The 21,057-nt window shown below is 27.4% G+C and overlaps 1 protein-coding gene across 1 annotated transcript in view; it reads left to right on the forward strand.

The window, feature by feature from the left end:
* LOC142321231 (uncharacterized) overlaps window positions 1-21,057 on the forward strand; it is a 42,721-nt gene that overhangs the window by 15,021 nt on the left and 6,643 nt on the right. The window contains exons 6-8 of the mRNA XM_075359225.1: window positions 2,446-2,526; window positions 4,410-4,494; window positions 20,392-20,466. Coding sequence (XP_075215340.1) covers window positions 2,446-2,526; window positions 4,410-4,494; window positions 20,392-20,466 — 241 coding nt within the window. The remainder of the gene's footprint in view (window positions 1-2,445; window positions 2,527-4,409; window positions 4,495-20,391; window positions 20,467-21,057) is intronic.

A 21,057-nucleotide genomic window follows, 5' to 3' on the forward strand; every position in this document is an offset into this window, starting at 1 on the left:
CAACTTTAACTCTCATTCACTTTCCTCAATACTTCACTTTTTTCTCTGCATTTCTACAAATTTATTGCCTTGCTACCATATTCCCCAGTTTTAAGACCATCTACCTTTCTTTGACCTGTTTCCTCAGTTTCTGTTTCACACGCAGAAGTACAATCCTAACAATACACTTCTCAAGACATTTCTTCAGTTAAATTAATTAATTCAATTAAATTAATTTCCTTTAATTAAATATTTCTTAGCTAATGGTATTCTGACTTTTGTCCTTTTCATTTTTGTAATCTTTATTTTTTTTAATTTTATGCTATTTTAATAACATATATCCTAAATATGTGCTTAATTCTTCTTTCTTTTGAGTAGACTTTCATTTGCTTATTTTCAAAAAATTCATTTTTATAGTGTACTTTGCCTTCTAATTTTGAATTTATCATAATAAAGCCTCTTTCAATTATCCCTTCATCTTTGTAGAGCATTCATATCTTTAATATACATAACAAACAAGGCTGAATATCGGCAGAATTCTTATTTTTTTGTCAGTCCCAACTAGTTCTTGTAACTTTTGTATAAAAATGTTTGTTTTAGTCTTGTCTGTTTTATGATCATGTTATAAAAAAGAGCATAGTAATATTTAAAAATTATTAATTATAATAAAATGAGAATAATTATACTTTAAGAATATCACTAAAACAATCTTTTTATCATATTCTTTACATTTTCCCTTTCATAGGTTTTATTTTTTTAATTTGCTGTTTTCTTCAGTGGTCTTCAGTTGAGCCTCAGCTGTGACAGATTCTTGAAGTTTTTCTTCTATATCATTCCCTTCCATCTTAAAGAGCGTCAGATCATTCTGTTATTCTTTGTTCTTTTTAACTTCTTATCTTCCTATCTTCCTTTTCCTTTTTCCCAAACAACTTTTTCCGATGGTCTAGTCACACTCATTAAACATTTCCCATCTTCTTCCTGTTTCTTTTTTAGTCTATCTCTTCACAACATGGTTCCTAGATTTATCCATCCTGATCAAATGACCAAACAATTAAGGTCTCTCATCCCAGTAAGTGCACTAGTGCTACCTAATCCAATTCTTTCAGGTTGCCATTTTAGATCCTATTCAACTTTTTTTTTTCTCTGAATTATTCTCAGTTAATTTGTTTCACAGGCAGTTCACAGCTCTCTCTATTCATTAAAGTATACATTTGAGATCCATAAAGGGAAATAAGCTTTTAAGATGAAGTCTACTATTGTAATTTAGCCTCCTTTCTTGTTATCTTTTTGATCATAAGTTTATATTTTTTTTTGTACATTTGGTTGGCCTTTTTTAAGCCATTGATTTTTTTCTATCCGCTATCAACTTCATTATTATCACACTTATGAATTCAAATGTGTTCTGCTTCCATCTTTCTCCTTTTTAGTCTTTCATGTTTATTTCTTCCTCTTAATCTCTTTTCTTTTATATATGAGGGTAAGTCAATTATTATCTGCAATGTAGTTATAAATTTTATTGCAATACAAATAGAAAATTACATGTACATCATTTTTCAACATAGTCCCCTTGCATTTCAACGCACTTGGTCCATCATTGCACAAGCTTCCAGATGCCCTCATAAAAGAAGGTTTTCGGTTGAGTCAGGAATGCACCGCTTCTTTTACTGTTTCGTCTGAGGTAAATTGACGGCCCCTTAATGCCTCTTTGATATACCTTGCCTGATATACCTTCTGACCACAAAAAACGGATCACTGAACGTTGCTCTTCTTTGGTGCAAACAGAAACCGGAGCAAGCATGGTTAACGACTGGGCAGCGATAATGGAACTAACCTAGCAGCATCAAACCTGCTTAGACATAACAACAATTAAACCATGCATGCGTCATCTGCGCAACACAGCATTACTACCAACATAAACAGAAATATAACTAAATTGCGGATAATTGACTTACCCTCGTATCACTTAGCAACACATCTTATTCTTCTAATCTGCCAATCTAATATGACTTGTTCACCATCATAATCATGTGTGAAAGTTGAATTAAAGGTATAGGGTATGACATTTATCTGAATCCTATAATTTCACCTAATACCCAAGGTAAGAGACAATACCTTTTTAACAGCAACTTCTTCATGTGTAGCATACCACCAGCAATAGGTATTTATGTATGTAATTATGTTAGAATTACCCATGCACTTTGATGGTACATTCACTTCAGTTGAGACTAAATATTTGGATTTCTCCTTATTTTTTATGATAACTCAATATCTTAGGTCATCTACTATCCATCAGTTGCAATCCATTCTGAGGCTTACCCTTCAGTTATTAAGATTCCAGTGTGCTTAAATCACCAGAGACCTAGACACCATAGATTTTTTTTTACAGGTAAATAAAAGTGAATTATTAATTAATTATAGAAACACTATATCATCCAAAAAAAATTTTAATGACTTCTATTTTTCCAGAGAATTTCCTGAACTTACTGGTGCAAATGAATCATCTGTAGTACATTTAGATTGCAGTGGAAGGAAACCTGATTACAAACAGTATGTACCATAAAATATTTTATTTGTTATTATGTTGGAATTATTGCTTTTAGAAAAATTTTTTCAGGTTTTTTAATCTTGTTAATACATCAGTATCTAAGTGAATAATAAACTTAAGTAAAATGAGGCATGATTAGTTGGTGGATTAGGAACAGTTTATTTGCATTACATGCTGCTAGCATCCTGTAATTACCCGGCATTCAGAAAGGATATGTAGATGCAAAATTCCAAAAAATCCGTTTAACTCATAAAAACTTTGGAAAATGTTATTCATTAAAAAAAAACCGTTTTGATTTAGCAAGTTTGTTTGTAACTTATTGTTGAAATGCCAAGAATAAGTTGCCATAGATTACTTTTTTTATATCAACATATGCAGTGATAACAGTTCAGTAAATTACAAAAATTCAGTGATGAATTTTTATCAAGATAACATACATAATATTCATTAAAACACTTGACCTCCAACATAGGTTTAATATTTGTCAACAGCATCTTGAAAAGAATTCACAAATACTACTATTTGACATGTACAGAAAGAGAAAGGATTACATCAAAACATGCTCAAAGAATAGTAAATACACAAAAATGCATAACTTTATACATTAAATTGACAGTAACAGTCTACACTGGTAAATCCCACTGGTTTTAATCAAATCCCTAAGACATGCAACCCAACTCTAGAAATCCACCAGCAATAACCTCTTCTGGAATCAAAGTGCAATAACAATAACAGTTTGAGTTTTTAACAATTCAATTTTTTATATATATTTACATACATTATACATACATATATTATACATCATACATATATTATACATACATTATGTATGTATGTATGTATGTTCACCTTTTATATAAAGGTCAACTACTACTTAAATTCATTGCCTATTTATCTCTGTTTGTACAATTTTAAATGGTTATAAGTTTTAAGTAGAAAAATTTAATGTTCATAATGAACAAAGAGGGAAAGCCAACCTCAACTCAGAATCATAGTATTCATCTTGTAGGACAGGAAAGGGCTATTTTCCATACCTGTCTGTCTTGACAAGATGCCAGAAATGCTTATATAATAAATAACTAAGCTTCAAAATAAAATACTTTAAAAATATTTTCTTTGTTTTTTTTTTCAAATATACCTTGAATGTTTGGTGTAACAAAGTAATGAAACAATGTGTTACTTTTTACTTGGTTAGTCAGCTTGGATAGATTACATATAATTTAGAATGAACAAAACGAAACAATATGATCATGTTACTTTTTACTTAAATCAACTTTGATAGATTATACATAATTTAGAATAAAGAAAGTTGATTGAATTTTTATGACTTGCATCCCATTAATTTTGAATGGTAATCACTTAATTAAAATAGAGATGATTTTTAAATAAAATAAAAAAGCCGACTGGTATTAATACATTTTGCTTTGAAACTAAATTAGTTCATTTTTTTGCGTAAATTTAAATTTGTAATAGTCAGTTAATTGCTATATCCCTATAAAAAGTAGTCCTTTTATAAAAAAAAGTATTATTATGTTTATGGAATAGCAGAAAAAATTTTCATTATAAGGACACTGTGTTTAAGTTAGACTATTTGCTGTGTAACTTAATTCACACATTAATATTTCACTGAATGTTGTATACTGCAAATAGTTTATTACAAATAAGCATTAAAATGTTTTTTATTTTTTAATTTTGGTTTTTTAACGTTGTACACACCAATTTTGTGCAAACATTTTCTGTGAATGTTTATTGCTTTTTAACGTAACAGACAGTTGTTATAATGATAATCTCTCTGACAGTAATATAGAGAAATTATTAATTACAGAATAAAAATAGTACTAAAATATTATTATCATACTTAATAATTATATTATTTTATGTTGAGGTACGGAAGGGACTACTACATTAACAATGGAGGCCAGAAGAAGGAAAACGAAAGAAAGGAAGTCGGAAGAGAAAAGGTATTAGAGGTGAGTTATGACGGTTTGGAAGCAGCACTATTGAGAGGAGCTGTGATGCATGTTGCATCAAGGGCTCGCGGCACAACCCCTCAATTTACACTCAATCCACTGTTTGAAGATAATGATCCACCAAATGATGATAACTTATTACTAGTACCTAAATTAAAAACTGAATCAGGTTATGCTAGTTCAGTAGATTCTGGCAACTCTTCATATCTTGGTGAGAGGCTTTGTTTACCACATGAACCACAAGTTATTGAAACCACATTTGAAAATCTTAAAACTTTACGTAAATCTAATACGCTTAAATTGAGATCAGCAAAGAAAAGAACTAATAATTTTGGGGGAAGTTTAAGATTAGCTAGACCTCAACGACCCTGTACAATTTGGTGGTAACTCTTCGATCTGCAAAAGAATGCCTCTCTTATTTTCATGTATTGAAAGTAATCCTCCTTGATTAAAACTTTTGTACAGTTTTAAAAATAGTATTAAAGTAGAATTAATTACCAATCAATACATAATAACTAGGTTTCCCTAATGATCTGTTTTCAAAGATCTGTCTCACTTTTAATTTTGCATTACTTGGTAAATGTTTTTTTGTTTACAATTTTTTTTTTTTTTATTAATTTACACATTTTTCATAATTTGCTAAAACAATTTGCTTACCCTGGAGCAGACATTAATAGCGACCATAATTTGGTGATAATGAAATGTAGATTGGGGTTTAAAAACCTGAAGAAAAGGTGTCAGATGAATCGGTGGAATTTAGAGAGGCTTGAGGAAGAGGAGGTAAAGAAGATTTTTGAGAAGGACATCGCTAGAGGTCTGAGTAAAAAAGATAAGATAGAAAATGTAGAAGAAGAATGGGAGAATGTTAAAAAGGAAATTCTTAAATCAGCAGAAGCGAACTTAGGCGGAATAAAGAGAACTGGTAGAAAACCTTGGGTTTCAGACGATATATTGCAGCTGATGGATGAACGTAGAAAATATAAGAATGCTAGTGATGAAGAAAGTAAAAGGAACTATCGGCAGCAATTAAGAAATGCTATAAACAGGAAGTGCAAACTGGCGAAAGAAGAGTGGATTAAAGAAAAGTGTTCAGAAGTGGAAAGAGAAATGAACATTGGTAAAATAGACGGAGCATACAGGAAAGTTAAGGAAAATTTTGGGGTACATAAATTAAAATCTAATAATGTGTTAAACAAAGATGGTACACCTATATATAATACGAAAGGTAAAGTCGATAGATGGGTGGAATATATTGAAGAGTTATACGGAGGAAATGAATTAGAAAATGGTGTTATAGAGGAAGAAGAGGAAGTTGAGGAGGATGAAATGGGAGAAACAATACTGAGATCTGAATTTAAGAGAGCATTAAAAGATTTAAATGGCAGAAAGGCTCCTGGAATAGACGGAATACCTGTAGAATTACTGCGCAGTGCAGGGGAGGAGGCGATTGATAGATTATACAAACTGGTGTGTAATATTTATGAAAAAGGGGAATTTCCGTCAGACTTCAAAAAAAGTGTTATAGTAATGATACCAAAGAAATCAGGGGCAGATAAGTGTGAAGAATACAGAACAATTAGTTTAACTAGTCATGCATCAAAAATCTTAACTAGAATTCTATAAAGAAGAATTGAGAGGAGAGTGGAGGAAGTGTTAGGAGAAGACCAATTTGGTTTCAGGAAAAGTATAGGGACAAGGGAAGCAATTTTAGGCCTCAGATTAATAGTAGAAGGAAGATTAAAGAAAAACAAACCGACATACTTGGCGTTTATAGACCTAGAAAAGGCATTCGATAACGTAGACTGGAATAAAATGTTCAGCATTTTAAAAAAATTAGGGTTCAAATACAGAGATAGAAGAACAATTGCTAACATGTACAGGAACCAAACAGCAACAGTAGCAATTGAAGAACATAAGAAAGAAGCCATAATAAGAAAGGGAGTCCGACAAGGATGTTCTCTATCTCCGTTACTTTTTAATCTTTACATGGAACTAGCAGTTAATGATGTTAAAGAACAATTTAGATTCGGAGTAACAGTACAAGGTGAAAAGATAAAGATGCTACGATTTGCTGATGATATAGTAATTCTAGCCGAGAATAAAAAGGATTTAGAAGAAACAATGAACGGCATAGATGAAGTCCTACGCAAGAACTATCGCATGAAAATAAACAAGAACAAAACAAAAGTAATGAAATGTAGTAGAAATAACAAAGATGGACCACTGAATGTGAAAATAGGAGGAGAAAAGATTATGGAGGTAGAAGAATTTTGTTATTTGGGAAGTAGAATTACTAAAGATGGACGAAGCAGGAGCGATATAAAATGCCGAATAGCACAAGCTAAACGAGCCTTCAGTAAGAAATATAAGTTGTTTACATCAAAAATTAATTTAAATGTCAGGAAAAGATTTTTGAAAGTGTATGTTTGGAGTGTCGCTTTATATGGAAGTGAAACTTGGACAATCGGAGTATCTGAGAAGAAAAGGTTAGAAGCTTTTGAAATGTGGTGCTATAGGAGAATGTTAAAAATCAGATGGGTGGATAAAGTGACAAATGAGGAGGTATTGCGGCAAATAGATGAAGAAAGAAGCATTTGGAAAAATATAGTGAAAAGAAGAGACAGACTTATAGGCCACATACTAAGGCATCCTGGAATAGTCGCTTTAATTTTGGAAGGACAGGTAGAAGGGAAAAATTGTGTAGGCAGGCCACGTTTGGAATATGTAAAACAAATTGTTAGGGATGTAGGATGTAGAGGGTATACTGAAATGAAACGACTAGCACTAGATAGGGAATCTTGGAGAGCTGCATCAAACCAGTCAAATGACTGAAGACAAAAAAAAAAAGCTAAAACAATAAATAATATCATAAAATAATAAATTTTTGAATAAAATTTTCCATAACTTGTATTTGTGGAAATATTGAAATTTATGTTTTACTTACAACCTTAGAGAATTAATTGATAAGAGTAAAGTGATTTATGCAAATGTAATTATTGATTACAAGTTATTTTTTGTTTTCAGTTATTTTCTTTATAAGCTTTTTGGTGACTAATGTTCTTTCATTTTTAAAATATTCATGAAATAAAATATTATAATTTTAATAAATCACAAGCTAACTATCTAATTTAGAAGGCATAGATCTTAATTGAATTGTAATATTTAAAACTATTAAACTAAATTAGTAAGATTCCCTAATCATTGTTTAAAACCATCTATTTATTTAAATATGCTTAAAATTTTTTGTGCATCCCTGTTCTACACATTACAGGTTGAGTTTTTCATTATTTTTAAATGATTTTGATTATTTAACTATTCTCATAATGGTAGGTTCATAAAAAATTGCAACAATTCAATACACTACCGTCTATGTAAAATTTACATTACCAGTTCAAATTGTACAGTGTCCTTTCATTGTTTAGATGGCTTTTTTTGTTAAAAATAATAATAAACAGTTTTTCTTATACTACAAATAAATAATGAAATGCATTTTTATTATTAAAATAATAAATTCAATTTTATGGAAACTTAATTTTCACTATAATGTTTAAATAACAGTTCTAGTCCTTGGATATCTAAATTAATCCATTTTTTAAATTGCAGAAAATTAAAATTTTTAAACTTAATTCATATTAAAAATAATTAAGTTAAATAATATTATAATGTCATTCAAAAGTATAATTTTAACAAATGAATGTTGTATTGTTGACTTGATTTAAATCCATAATCACACTGAAAAGTTACCTGTAAATAGTTCACACACATCGAAAAAGATTGCTACACCAATGGTGTACACTCTAATACAAATCTAAAAAACATATTTTAGCAACCTGTTAAAAATATCCTTTAAGGAAAATAATAAAAGGGTAAGGACTTCAACTTTTATTGTGTAATCTTTTAATCGTAAGGAATCTGTAATTATTATAATTTTTTCAAATAAAAATTAAGTAAAATCATTCTTTGGATGAAATTCAAGTGAGATTGTAGCACTTCACTTGCAGATCTTTAAATAGACAAAATTCTTAATTTTTATATAAATTGTAAATGTTATAAATACTTTCATATCACAAATAAAAGTGCTTCTTGTGGTGAAAACAGGTATGCAGAAACCAAGTTATTCTTTGTGGATAGTAATCTAATTAATTAGTGATAATTGGTAAAAAAGCAGTGATAAGTATGTAAAATGGATTTTTACATTATGTAATTATTTGCTTATATTAGTTACTTCCAATATTCTTTCAATGCTGTTGTGGGTAGTTTATATTAGTATTGCAAGTGAATAATTTAAAGTATAATCACTTATATCACTAGTGTCATCAAACTAGTCTTTCTAATAAAATTGCTCAATAATAAGAATTTTTTCACTTAATTAATTTTAATACACCATTTATTGGTATTATTTATTTTAATTATCATCATTATAATTACAGGATAGCATAATTAAAATAATTTATTACAATTTTCTTAAAAAAAACTTAGCAAATATAACCAAATACAGAAATAATTAAGTATGTCAAATAGTTAAGGTATTTGAATATTAGCCATATTGCAGTTAGAAATAATAATTTATTATTAGTTGGGAGTAGTTTTAGTTAATTATCAATTATAAGTTTTTAATTTTACTTCCATTAAAAATAACTGTTTTAATATTGAATCATGAATACAGTTTGTTTGTTTTATACTTTAAAACATTATTTTTCAAACAGCAGATTATTATTGACAAATATCTCTTCAGAATTCACCTTTTTTCATTTTCAATCTTATAGTATCTTCCCTTCTAATATTTATAAATATCCCAATTCTTTATCTATTCTTCCTTTTCTTCATTCTACCTCTCCCTCCTTAATCCTTCACTAAAATTAATTTATATATATGATATGCTCCAGGCAGCTTTATAATATTCGCCAAATTCTGCTTCATTTCTAATCTCAACACTTCTTTACTTTTTGTTTTGTGTAATTTCATTTTCTTCACTCTTCTTAAAACCACATTCAAAGCTATCCAAGATTTTTCTTCCATCTTTCTTACTGGTCTATTAACTGAAACAGCATAATAATAATTAACACATAGAATTAAATAAAAATATTAATTTTTTAATAATAATTTAAACATATATTCAAAATAACAATTGGTAAGAAGCATAGTATTGTTTATAATCTTTCATTGCCATACTTATGTTTATAAATATAATTTGCTCAAATGTCATTGTACATTAATTTTAATTTCAGAACTCCTGAGTTCTGTTTCAATTGTTATTTTGAATAAATTATAAATAGTAGATTAATTTATTTTATTTCTGGTCTATTCAACGAGAAACGTAGTCATTTGTTAGTAATAAAAAAAATTATTTAATTCGATTTTAAAGTATATCAAAGGATAATCTAAAATAAATCTAGATGTTATAACTCCAACTGATTGTCATTTTAAGCCAATGTATGGTTATTTGATATTAAAATATAAAAATTATTGTACATTTTACTTATAAAAAACTCAAGAATATGAAAAATACACAGTAGTATACATTAGACCATATAAAAATATACATAGCCCAGTGGTATAGGAAATAGTTAATTTTAGAGTAAAAAAATTATCACAAAACAGAAAGAAATATTGGCTGTGAATATATTTGGGAAGTTTCTTGCTGTTTTAATGATAGAAGAAGCTACACTTTTATACTACAGATTTAAACATGCAATGGTATTAAATAGCATCAAAATACATTAATCAGAGTTTATTACTGGCTGATCAAATCTAAATTACAAAAACTTAATTGTTTAATATCGGTTCAAGAAAGGGAAAACTCAAACAACTTAAAACTTAATTGAACATGATCACATTTAGTTTGAAGTTGTATATCACTAAGTGCAAGAAAGAAAATAATAATGAAAAATTTACTAGTTTTAAAAAGTTTTAATGTTGTGAATATATATACAAATATATTTATTTGTATTAAAAATGACCAAGGTACACGTAGTAACACATTTGCAGATTAAATCTTGTAACTTGTCTTTTTATAATCTCTATCAATGTTAGTGCCATTTTATGTATTTAGATTTTGTTTATTTAAAATAGATTTTATATTGTATTTATGTATTTAATATATATATATTATTAAAGGGGATTTGATAGGTTGATTGTAGTGTATTTTAACATAAAGTATTGGGATTTTTTTGTATTTAGTTTTTCAGTGTGCATAATTTTTAACTGGCATGTAGCATGTATATTACAATACATTGTTCTGAGAAATAATTCAGAGCAAAGATACTGTATTTTTTTTACTTTGTGCATGAGTGTATATAATTTACTTTCAATTTGCCTAATTCTTTTACCTTTTATTACTTTTATAATTTATAAAATCTTTTTGCATTCTTTTTCTTCATAAAAATAGAAATATAGTTCAAATGATATTAATTTTGGCAAATAGTCTCTTATTTTTAAATTTTTTAATCTTAATTAATTAAGAGTTACTCATTACTGATTATGTTGTTAGAGTGATAACTATAAAGTAATCTCATTGATGATTCATGTTAAAGATCTATTTTAATGTTCTATTTGTTCTCTTTTTTGAATTATTTTTATAGTTATATTATTTGATTACAATTGGTAGATTATTGTATTAATATCATATTGATAAATTACTTCATATTTTTGCATGTAACAGCTGCATTTTTAACTTTAATGAACAGTATTTTACTGAATTTTATGCAGTTTATAGAATGCATATAATATATACTGTAATATAAAAAACCTATTAACAGTTTGTTTCATAGTTAAAAGCAGAACTGAAACCCACTTAGAAAAAAAACACATTAGCTACAAAATTTTGTATATTAGTGAATTATATTACATTTCATGCACATAAATACTTTATACACATGTTACTAAAATTCTTCTCTATATACTGTTTTTAATTTATTTACTGTATTATTTGCAATTTAATTTGTAGATTTTTTATTCTTTTTTTTTTTGTAAACAGCTTCTTTGTTTTTTATTTTTTTATAATTAGTTTTTTGCTTACCTTCTCTTTTTATTTAAAAATGTTTATTTTATGAAAATTTATTCTTCTTACTTCATTATACTGTTTAAATTTACAAAAATAATAAATTTTGACATTTCAGGTGAAATTCAGAACTTTTTTCATTTCATTGAGATTAAATCTTATGAAATAATCTGAAATATCAAATACTTATTAGTTTAGTTTTAATAGCAATTAAAAAAAAATATTTTTGGTAAATAGTCAAAGTGATTTTCTTTAACAAGATTCAGCCCCATACATTTCTTCATGCTTTTTAATATGATGTATGTCAATTTTTGTTGGGCACCATCAGATGTTAGATCTTACTAAACCAAAATAGCACTAGAGTGGTACCTCCTCAAAATTGTGATTCGGAAAAATGGAATGGTGCATTACCAGAAAGTATTATACACAGTATAACTTATTATTTTATCAATTATTGTATCAGTTCTATACTCAAGAATTGGATAAATATTAATTTTAAATATTTCATTTCACCAAATCAGTTATTGAGAGACATTATCAATGAGGTTAGTAATGTAGAAATGTTAACATTAGAGAAGTTCAGATCTACTTTTAGATGGATTTATATATGTACCAGTAATACTTAGTTTATTGTACATTAACAATGGTTTTTCCTTTTTGTTTTAAACTATTCATCCTAGTTTTCTTTTTGCTTATGGTGAAGTAAAGTGCAAGCGGTACCAGTCAAGATTTGCTTTCTATGAGATTATTGATGTTCACTATTCAACTAATCTCTGTAGTGTACAAAAAGTTGTCACTTTTCGGTCTGAATATCATATTTATTTTGGTAGGCTTGGTTTGTTGATGCACTGCATTACATGGCTTTGTGAAGAAGGAAACAGAAAACCATTTATTTTCCTTATCATGACAGGCTTAAGATCCTTGTTATTCTTAAAAATGGCAATTCAGAATGACTCGTGTCAAGTTTCCTATATTTGCTTAGTTGCGGCATGTAACAAATACAGTAAATTAAATTTTGATTTTTTTTTGGTTATGTATTTATATTAATATTATAAATAGTTGAGTAAAAGTTTCTGTTTTAAAAATTGCTGTTCTTATGGGTATTTTGTATTTTTTTAAATTTATTTTCCATAATTGTAATGATGTACTCATTCTTCTGATTTTTTTAAGAATCTCTCTTACACTATTCACTTTAGACTTCCTTTTAAAAATGGTTAGCCACACACTTATTTCTGAAAATTTTTATTAGAATTGTTTTGCAATCTGTAAAGGTTTTTATTGTAATTATTTTACCAGTGACTTTTTTTGGTTAATTTCTTTATATTAAAATTAACATTTCAATTTGTTATACAATACTAATGTTTATAAATTAAAAACTTAGAGGCTGTAAAGCAGTTTTTTTTATTAAAGCATGTAAACTTTACCAGTTATTTTTAAGATCTAACATAATGATTGAAAAGTGTACACTATATTTCTTTATAATTATTATTTTAGATATCTGAATTTTTAATTGTGGATTTTAAGAAAATAAATAAATAAAAATTTTGTTAGAATTTAAAACATAGTATTTTTTTAGATTTCCTGTTTTCCTTCTTAATTTTTTTGTGATTAATCATAAATCACAATATCATTACATTAGTTTTATTCTATCTGTAATTTTGTATTGAATCTCTAGGTTTATTTATTTTATTTAATTATTAGTAAATAGTTTCATTTTAACAACAAAAATTAATTAATTGCTATAAAAATATATCACTCCATGTAATTATTAATTATTTAATCAATGATTTTATTTTCTAACCATATTCATAACAGTACACATTAACATAACCACATGGACAGATAGTAACAATTTTTGCACTGGAGAGTAAACACTCATTGAAAATTACTAACAAAGAATACAAAAACTTCATACAATCTGCTTTGAGAACCATTGAATATCCAAATTTATGCTTATGCATATGCACATGCACACACCCGCCTGCGCGCATGCGTACCCACACACACCATTCATTCAACAAGCTCAACCCAATCCAACCCGCCCACCTGTTGGCAGATCATTTATTTTCCTTTATAATGAACCCCATAAACTTCCATGTCTCCACCCAAATAAAACTAAACTATTAGCTCAGTGCTAATTTTGCCACAATTTGATTATGTAACGTAAATGAAAGTGCATACAACAATTAAACAGGTAACAATTAAGTAGTGAAGTATGTAGTTTCATGATTAATTATTTTATTATTATTTTCATTGAATATGATCATAAATTAGAATCAATATACTTATTTCATTATTTTGAAATTTTGTAAAAGCTATGGAAGGTGTCATCTTAAATAGGCTAATTCAGATTTTTAGTGTTATAATTATTTTTAATTAAGCATTCTAAAATATTTTTTAAAGGATTATAATTACCCTCTGCTTTCATGATTATATTTCTTAACTATTTTTAATTGTTCTACAAAAAGTATTATATAAGATTTTAACATATAACATTTTAGAATAGTCTTTCTTGTTGATTTATGAGATTTAGTTTGTTTATTTACTTATTACTAATGATTTTTCAATTCATTTAAATTTTATCATTTTAAACAATCACTCTACTAGTTGAATCAATCCAACCAATCATGGTACAGCATGGTTGAAAAGGAAAATTTGACACGAGTTTATCAAGATGTTTAGTGATATTTAACGTAGGAAGTTAATCTAGCATAGTATAATATTCTCCATCCTGTGGTAAAATCTATCAGTTTTTGTAAAGTTCTTCAGTGTATAAATCTCACTATAAACATGTTTTAGGATAAATGAAAAGTGAATGGAATATTACGAACTTTCTTTCAACTATGATTATTTATTACGTGACTATAAAGATTTGTTCCATTTTAAGAGTAGCATTGTATATTTTTAAATAAAAGAGAGAAATTAATGAATTTGTAAATGAAATTAAACAAATACTTAAAAATGTATGGATTAATATTTACATTACACAACAATGACAATTTAAAAAATCTGAAAACATTCTTATGTATGTTTACCAAACAATTTCAGTATTTATTGAAAGAGAAAATCAATTACTTTTTCTATGAAATAAGAATAAAAAAATCATGCACTTTCTAAAATGATTCTCCCAGACGAAAAGAACCTTTGAGACTTTAATAATTTTACTTTATTCAAACAAGCATTGATCCAGTAATACTTGTGGGGTACTATACTTGTAGGATCCAGAAAAAGAATTTGATGCCTTATTCTTGAAAATTTTAATTATTTATTTATTTTTTAAAGCAAGCATTCAAATTTTTATTTTTTTCATGGCCTCAACTGCTATGGTCATTAGCAACCAAAAAATATTCTCAACAATGTATAATGAACTGAAACCAGCATTCTTAACTTTGGTGATCTGTGAGAACTGATTCATGGAACATTGCCATGGGCCAAGGGCATATTTTACTTCACTGGCATATAATCCTTGAATTTCCAGGATGATTTTTTATTAAAATGTTAAATGTCAAATTTATTTTAATTATTCTTATTAAATGATTGATGTTTATTTCTAATAAATTATATATGTATTCTTTTAAACTGACAATAATCATGGCCTCTAACAGAATAGTGGTAGTATGTTTTTCATCCAGCAGGTTCTGAATTTCCACACACCTCAGGAATAGTCAACCTGAGACTGTTCAACACTACACTTCAATTGCATTCATACATATCATCCTCATTCATTCTCTGATGTAATACTTTACAATGGTTTCAGAAGCTAAACAGAAAAATTAAAACAAAGGTTCTGTCTGAATTTGAATCCTTTTAGGCTTTGTAATTTTCATATATATAAAATTTAACTGAAAAATTCAGCTTATAAAAGGTTTTTTGTAATGATATCTCTAACATTCTATATGAGTTTAAATCTGTAAACAGTTTATACATATATTATTTAAGAAATCTCTTTCTATGCATTTATAAGTTCGAAATATTTGTAAACTTGCATTAACAGTAGATTAACAATTTATTTAAATTATTTTTTCTTTTTTTTTAATGATTACAATAGAAATAAAATCTTGGTAAATTTAGTAACCAAAAATAAATTCATAAGCAAAATAAAACCTGTCAAATAATAAAAAAATCACTGACTGAAAACATGAAAATATCATATATCTCTTAATTCTCACCACTTGCTAGAACTGGCAGTGTGTAATGAAATGGTTTTATAAAATTATTAATCTGATGAATGTGTATAAATAATAAATAATAATTGAATAGTTTTATTTAAAAAAAATAATATTTATTATACTTGCCTTGGGAAACTGATGATTTGGTAAACTTGAACTTTCATATCCTCTTTGTCCGGCTTATAAAAAATCATTTTATAAACTTAAAAAATATATTTACACACAAAAAATTCATTAATTTTACCTGTCCATCAAAAATGTTGTTTTACATTGTTCACATAAACTTTTTCCCACATATAATGAAACAGATTGTTAATTAATTCATGTTTAATTTTTATTTAAAAAATAAAGATTAATACATTTAAAAAATGCATTAATTACAAAAGAATGACTTACTGAATGATCTTAGCAAGTTACTCATGAAACATAATAATCTCAGTGGATGCTGTTATTATTTTCTTTTGCAGACTGAAATAAATATAGGCAATTATTTTATACCCAAAAAATCAAAATGTATTAGTAATTAAGAAAAATTACATTCACATTGAAATGTTTTGATGGTATGTAAAATTTCTTGAGACATTATTGAGGTAGGAAAAGGTACGAAAATTTAACCTGAGAGTTTTTAAAGTAGACAGAATAAAATAACTATCCTTTGTAACAAACTTGAAAATGAACCAAACATTACACAAATTCATTAATAATATATGTGTTTTTATAAATTGTTTAAATTTTTAAATTTATTGGTTAACAAAGAATAGTTCTAAGATTTTTGGTATATATTATCCTTAGATTAGCATGTACCATGTCAAAAAATGCTGTTTTTAAATACAAAATACAAATGATGTAAAAATTTTCATGAAGGAAGGTAATGTGTGTCACTCACAAATAAACATGTATGCACGCAAGCTTACACATTTATTTGATGTAAGTAACTCTGTAATGAATAATAATAACAGGAAAAGAGTGAAGTTGAATCTTTTGAAAAGTAAAATACTGCACAAAATTCTTGAACCTGCTTTTCTAGTTATGCAATTAATAATCAGTTACGTTTTACAGGTTTTCAGTTGTTTATTTTATTGCTTAACTTTATGATGAAACGTTTGTTATATAACCTTGGTAGTCACAATTGGATAATAAAAAAGTAAAATTTATTTTATTTACAGAACATTAAATTTTATGAAGTATAGCTAGTTTATTTATTGTTGTATTTTAATAATTAATTATTGAATATTTATTTTTAAAAATATGGTAATAAGAAGAGGAACTAAGATATTTAAAAAAGGAAAAAAAACTCTTTATTTTCTCCACTTGATCTATTAACTTTTGTTTAGAATATTAAAAAAAACTTCTTTCCTGTCAAAAAACGTCAAACAAAATGTTAAAAAGTAAAATGTCATTCCAGTATTGATAGTTAGATTAGTCTATTATATTTCATTATAATAAGAAAGAAAATGTAATTTTGTATTGGTGACAATTTTTTTTTACATAATTTGTGTGAAAAATTACTTACTAATTTTGAATAATAATAATTATGTTTAGAAAATGTTCTTTTAATTGCATTGGTACTATAAATTTGTGTTTTCTTTTAGTTCTAAAACAACATACTAAGATAAAAGTATTGATAAATGAAATTAAAATGTTTTGTAAACAAATATTACATTTTGAAATTAATACCAGTTCATTAAAATGTAAAACAATTTAAAATAGAGTATTTAACCGAGATTAGTGTTGGCGGATCAATTTTATGTAGCTGATGCCTCTTAAAAATCTTTGAGTTGAAAGTTCTTAAAAATACAATATTACCTGAAACTTCACATTTGGAGTTGACATTAGTATTGAATGTACTTACATATAAAAATATGTATATAAAATGTAACTGATTAATAATAATCACTATCAGATCTGAAGAAAGTTTATTGTCACAAGTATGTGTTAATTGTTGAATTATAAATGTTGTATTGTCATGTAAATGTGGTTGAATTTTTTTTTCTGTTAACATTCATAAAGAGGTTCATTGAATTATCTTCTAATTATGTTTAAAATTGTAATGTGTTGAAAAAAATTCAGTTGATTTATATTAATAGACTCTGCCATGAAATACCCCCCACCTCTTTTAACTTATTTATACTTATTTAGTGAGTTATAGAGATAAATCTGTAGATTATACAATTACTTAATCATATATTACTGTAAAATATTGTTAATGAAAGAAGTATTTTGTGATTATGATTTATTGTACCAATGAACATTGTTTGAGATTCAAAGTTAATAGTGTGCTCTACCTCCTTCTGCTTAGTACATCTCTTCAGAATTAGTTTCTCTTTGAATTCCCTTTTCCTCACTATCTCAATCCCTTAGTGCCAGTTGTTCAGTTGCTTTTTGGCTAGTTACCTTTAGCAACATTTACACCTACTTGCCATGTAAATTGACCCTACTTACTACTTGCGCAACAGGTACACATTAACAATGATTATTAGTCTAATTTGTTCTCTTGAGAACATTTCTTTCATTGAGAATACTTTAGCACATTTGGTTACTTTTTTTTAACTGACAGCGATTTAGGAAGCAAATGGAAACCTATATAAATACAGATAGCATTGAGGTTTTCTTATTTTTCATTTAAGCGCCTTCTCCTTAGCAAAGGTTGGTGGTCCATGTAGCCAGCTCTGAACATAATTTTACATTGAACTGAGCCATACCATGTGAACTCTATGGACTAGACTTCAGAATCTGTAATGCAATGGTTTTCCATTGCCTTCTGCATCCTAATGCTGTTGATAAATTTTGGTTCTTCCGCTTTTTGGGGCCATTCTATGCTCCAAAGAAGTCCTCTAACCTCTACCCACTCTTCCACCCTGAAAGAGGCTGTTAGTACTTGATAAAGGTGGGTCCTCTTATCCTGGAAGATACTCAGTCCTTTCATTCATTTTCTGCCTGGATATAACATGTTATAAACAGCCATTGTTGCCCCCTCTCGCAGGGAGGTGAATATCAGGATTTCTCAATCATTGAAACTGAGACTGTAAAGGAATTTCTCAGCTTCTCTGGATCTCTATTGAGGTTTTACTTACCCCTAAAAGAAGTAAATGCTTAAGAAGTATGATAGTAATATCTTATTTTAAAAACCCTGTCTTCAGAATGAAACATGTGATATTCTTAAAGTCTTTAGTTATCTAGTTCAGCTTCCTTGATTCAAAATACAGAAGTAGTAGAATCACTTGTTAATGTAATGAATAACTGCAGTTTTAATATTCCCATGGATCACTTGGTCAAGATGTTTTAGTAATCAGAACCCAGCAAAAAATTATGGCCATCAGAGCCATTAATATAAAAAATATGACTAGTTCAGTCAGGCCTCAAATATCATCAGGAGGTTAATATTTGAGGTCTGCTGCACTAGAATGCTGATGAGTTAACACTAGATGAGTTGCACTAGAATGTTGAGTTATCAACACTTGTTCTTTGTCCGAATGCTGATGTTAATCAGCTGAGTTATCAACACTCCCTGACTTCAAAAAAGTAAAAAAAAGTAGTCTTATCATCTTCTTATGGTAAGATTTTCTTGATCTGAGCTGGATGTAATCCATCAATAAATATGATCATTGTTAAAGTTTTTTGAGGTCATTATACATAAAATTTTACTTATCGTATTGAAACAAAGAATTTGGTGCCTTATTTATTAAAATCAATACTGCTACTATGGAGTTATTGTGTACAGTTAAACTTAGCACACATATAACCATACAAGACTGTCAAACACACATCCTTCTTATGCAGCTGAATGAAACAGAGAATGTTACAATAATTAAAATTTTTCTTTTTTAATCAGGAGTTTCTTGGGACTTGGCTCCTACCAAACCCCTTTCCTAGGAGGGATGCTCACCTCTTTCTTTTTGTCTGTTTAACCTCAAGAACCACCATAAGGTATTACTTCAGAGGTTGAATTAGGATGATATGTATGAATGAAAATGAAGAGTAGTCGTGTACTGTCTCAGGTCAACCATTCCTGGGAGGCATGGTTAATTGAAACCCAACCATCAAAGAACACCAGTATCCACAATCTAGAATTCAAATTTGTATAAAAGTAACTGCCTTTATTAGGATTTGAACCTTAGAACTCTCTCAACTTTGAAATCAGCTGCCAAGTCTTGGAGAATCAGGTATTACATACATAATAAAAATTAAACAAATGCATATATATACACTGTATTGTCAAACATATTTCCCTTCTTCCTTATTATGTATAAAAAATTGCTAGCGATTTTTCCCAGACTAATTAAGCCAAGAAAGTCTGAGAGGGATGTAGAACCTGTACCTCATCAAACCATATCCCAAGAAGGATAACCTTATCCTGGGCTTCAGAATCAGATGGAACTATGAAATCATTTTTTGCAAGCGGTGCAGAAAGACAAATTAATAGTATATGCACTTCTTAATAGTTAGTTCTTTCATTCTATGCTCAGTATTTTTTTGCATTTTCTGCAAATTTTTTTGCACAATATTCTACTCTATTAATCTACTACTAGACTGATTATTTTTTAAATTAAAAAATCATAATATTTAGTGTTAAAATAATTTTCATTAATTATACTAATTAATAAAAAAAATAATAAAAAAGGCAGTATATTTTTTTCATCATTATTTATTTAATTATCAATAATTATTTATGCATTAACTAATATTAATAATAATAATTTATTTTTAATTTAAGAAAATTTTTTTCAGGCTGAGATGCAAAGGAATTCTAGTGAAAAATCAAATGTTGCTAATACACAAATGAAAGAAGAAGATAAACCACAGGTGAATAACCTACTCTCTTATTAATAAATCTTAAAAAACTATTTGTAGAATTAATGAGATCATTTTTTAATTTAATTAGTACCTTTCATTTTATGATACATTTGTAAATATGTATGTTGTTTACTATTGAAAGAACTAATTATTTGTGAATTACTTAAAAAAATAATTATAATTAAATTTGTTTGTTTGTTACTTCATGGTATCTTTAGAGTAGAAGAATATTAGACAACCCAATAATTCTTTAATATGAAGATAAATAAAAAATTATTGTTTTGTTGAAGTAAAACTAATATGTAAATAAAGGGACTAGGATGAGAGTTAATAACAGGTGGGAGGTTAGTGTCTTCATAGGATAATATTCTGCTTAATCATTATACTTATGTATTCATATAGTTGTTTAATACTGGAATAGAGGTTTTTACAACTTAGGAGTAAATACTTCACCTTAGGAACAAGTAGTTTTTACTCCCTACCTAATTTTTTATTAAAGAGATCTTTTATTAATGTTATTTGAAAGAAACTTATTACAGAACCACCACATGAACTTTCTTAATAAAATAAAAATATACCCATAGATACTGACATCTCATT

Source organism: Lycorma delicatula, chromosome 3, assembly GCF_047948215.1.
Source record: "Lycorma delicatula isolate Av1 chromosome 3, ASM4794821v1, whole genome shotgun sequence".
Classification (NCBI taxonomy): domain Eukaryota; kingdom Metazoa; phylum Arthropoda; class Insecta; order Hemiptera; family Fulgoridae; genus Lycorma; species Lycorma delicatula.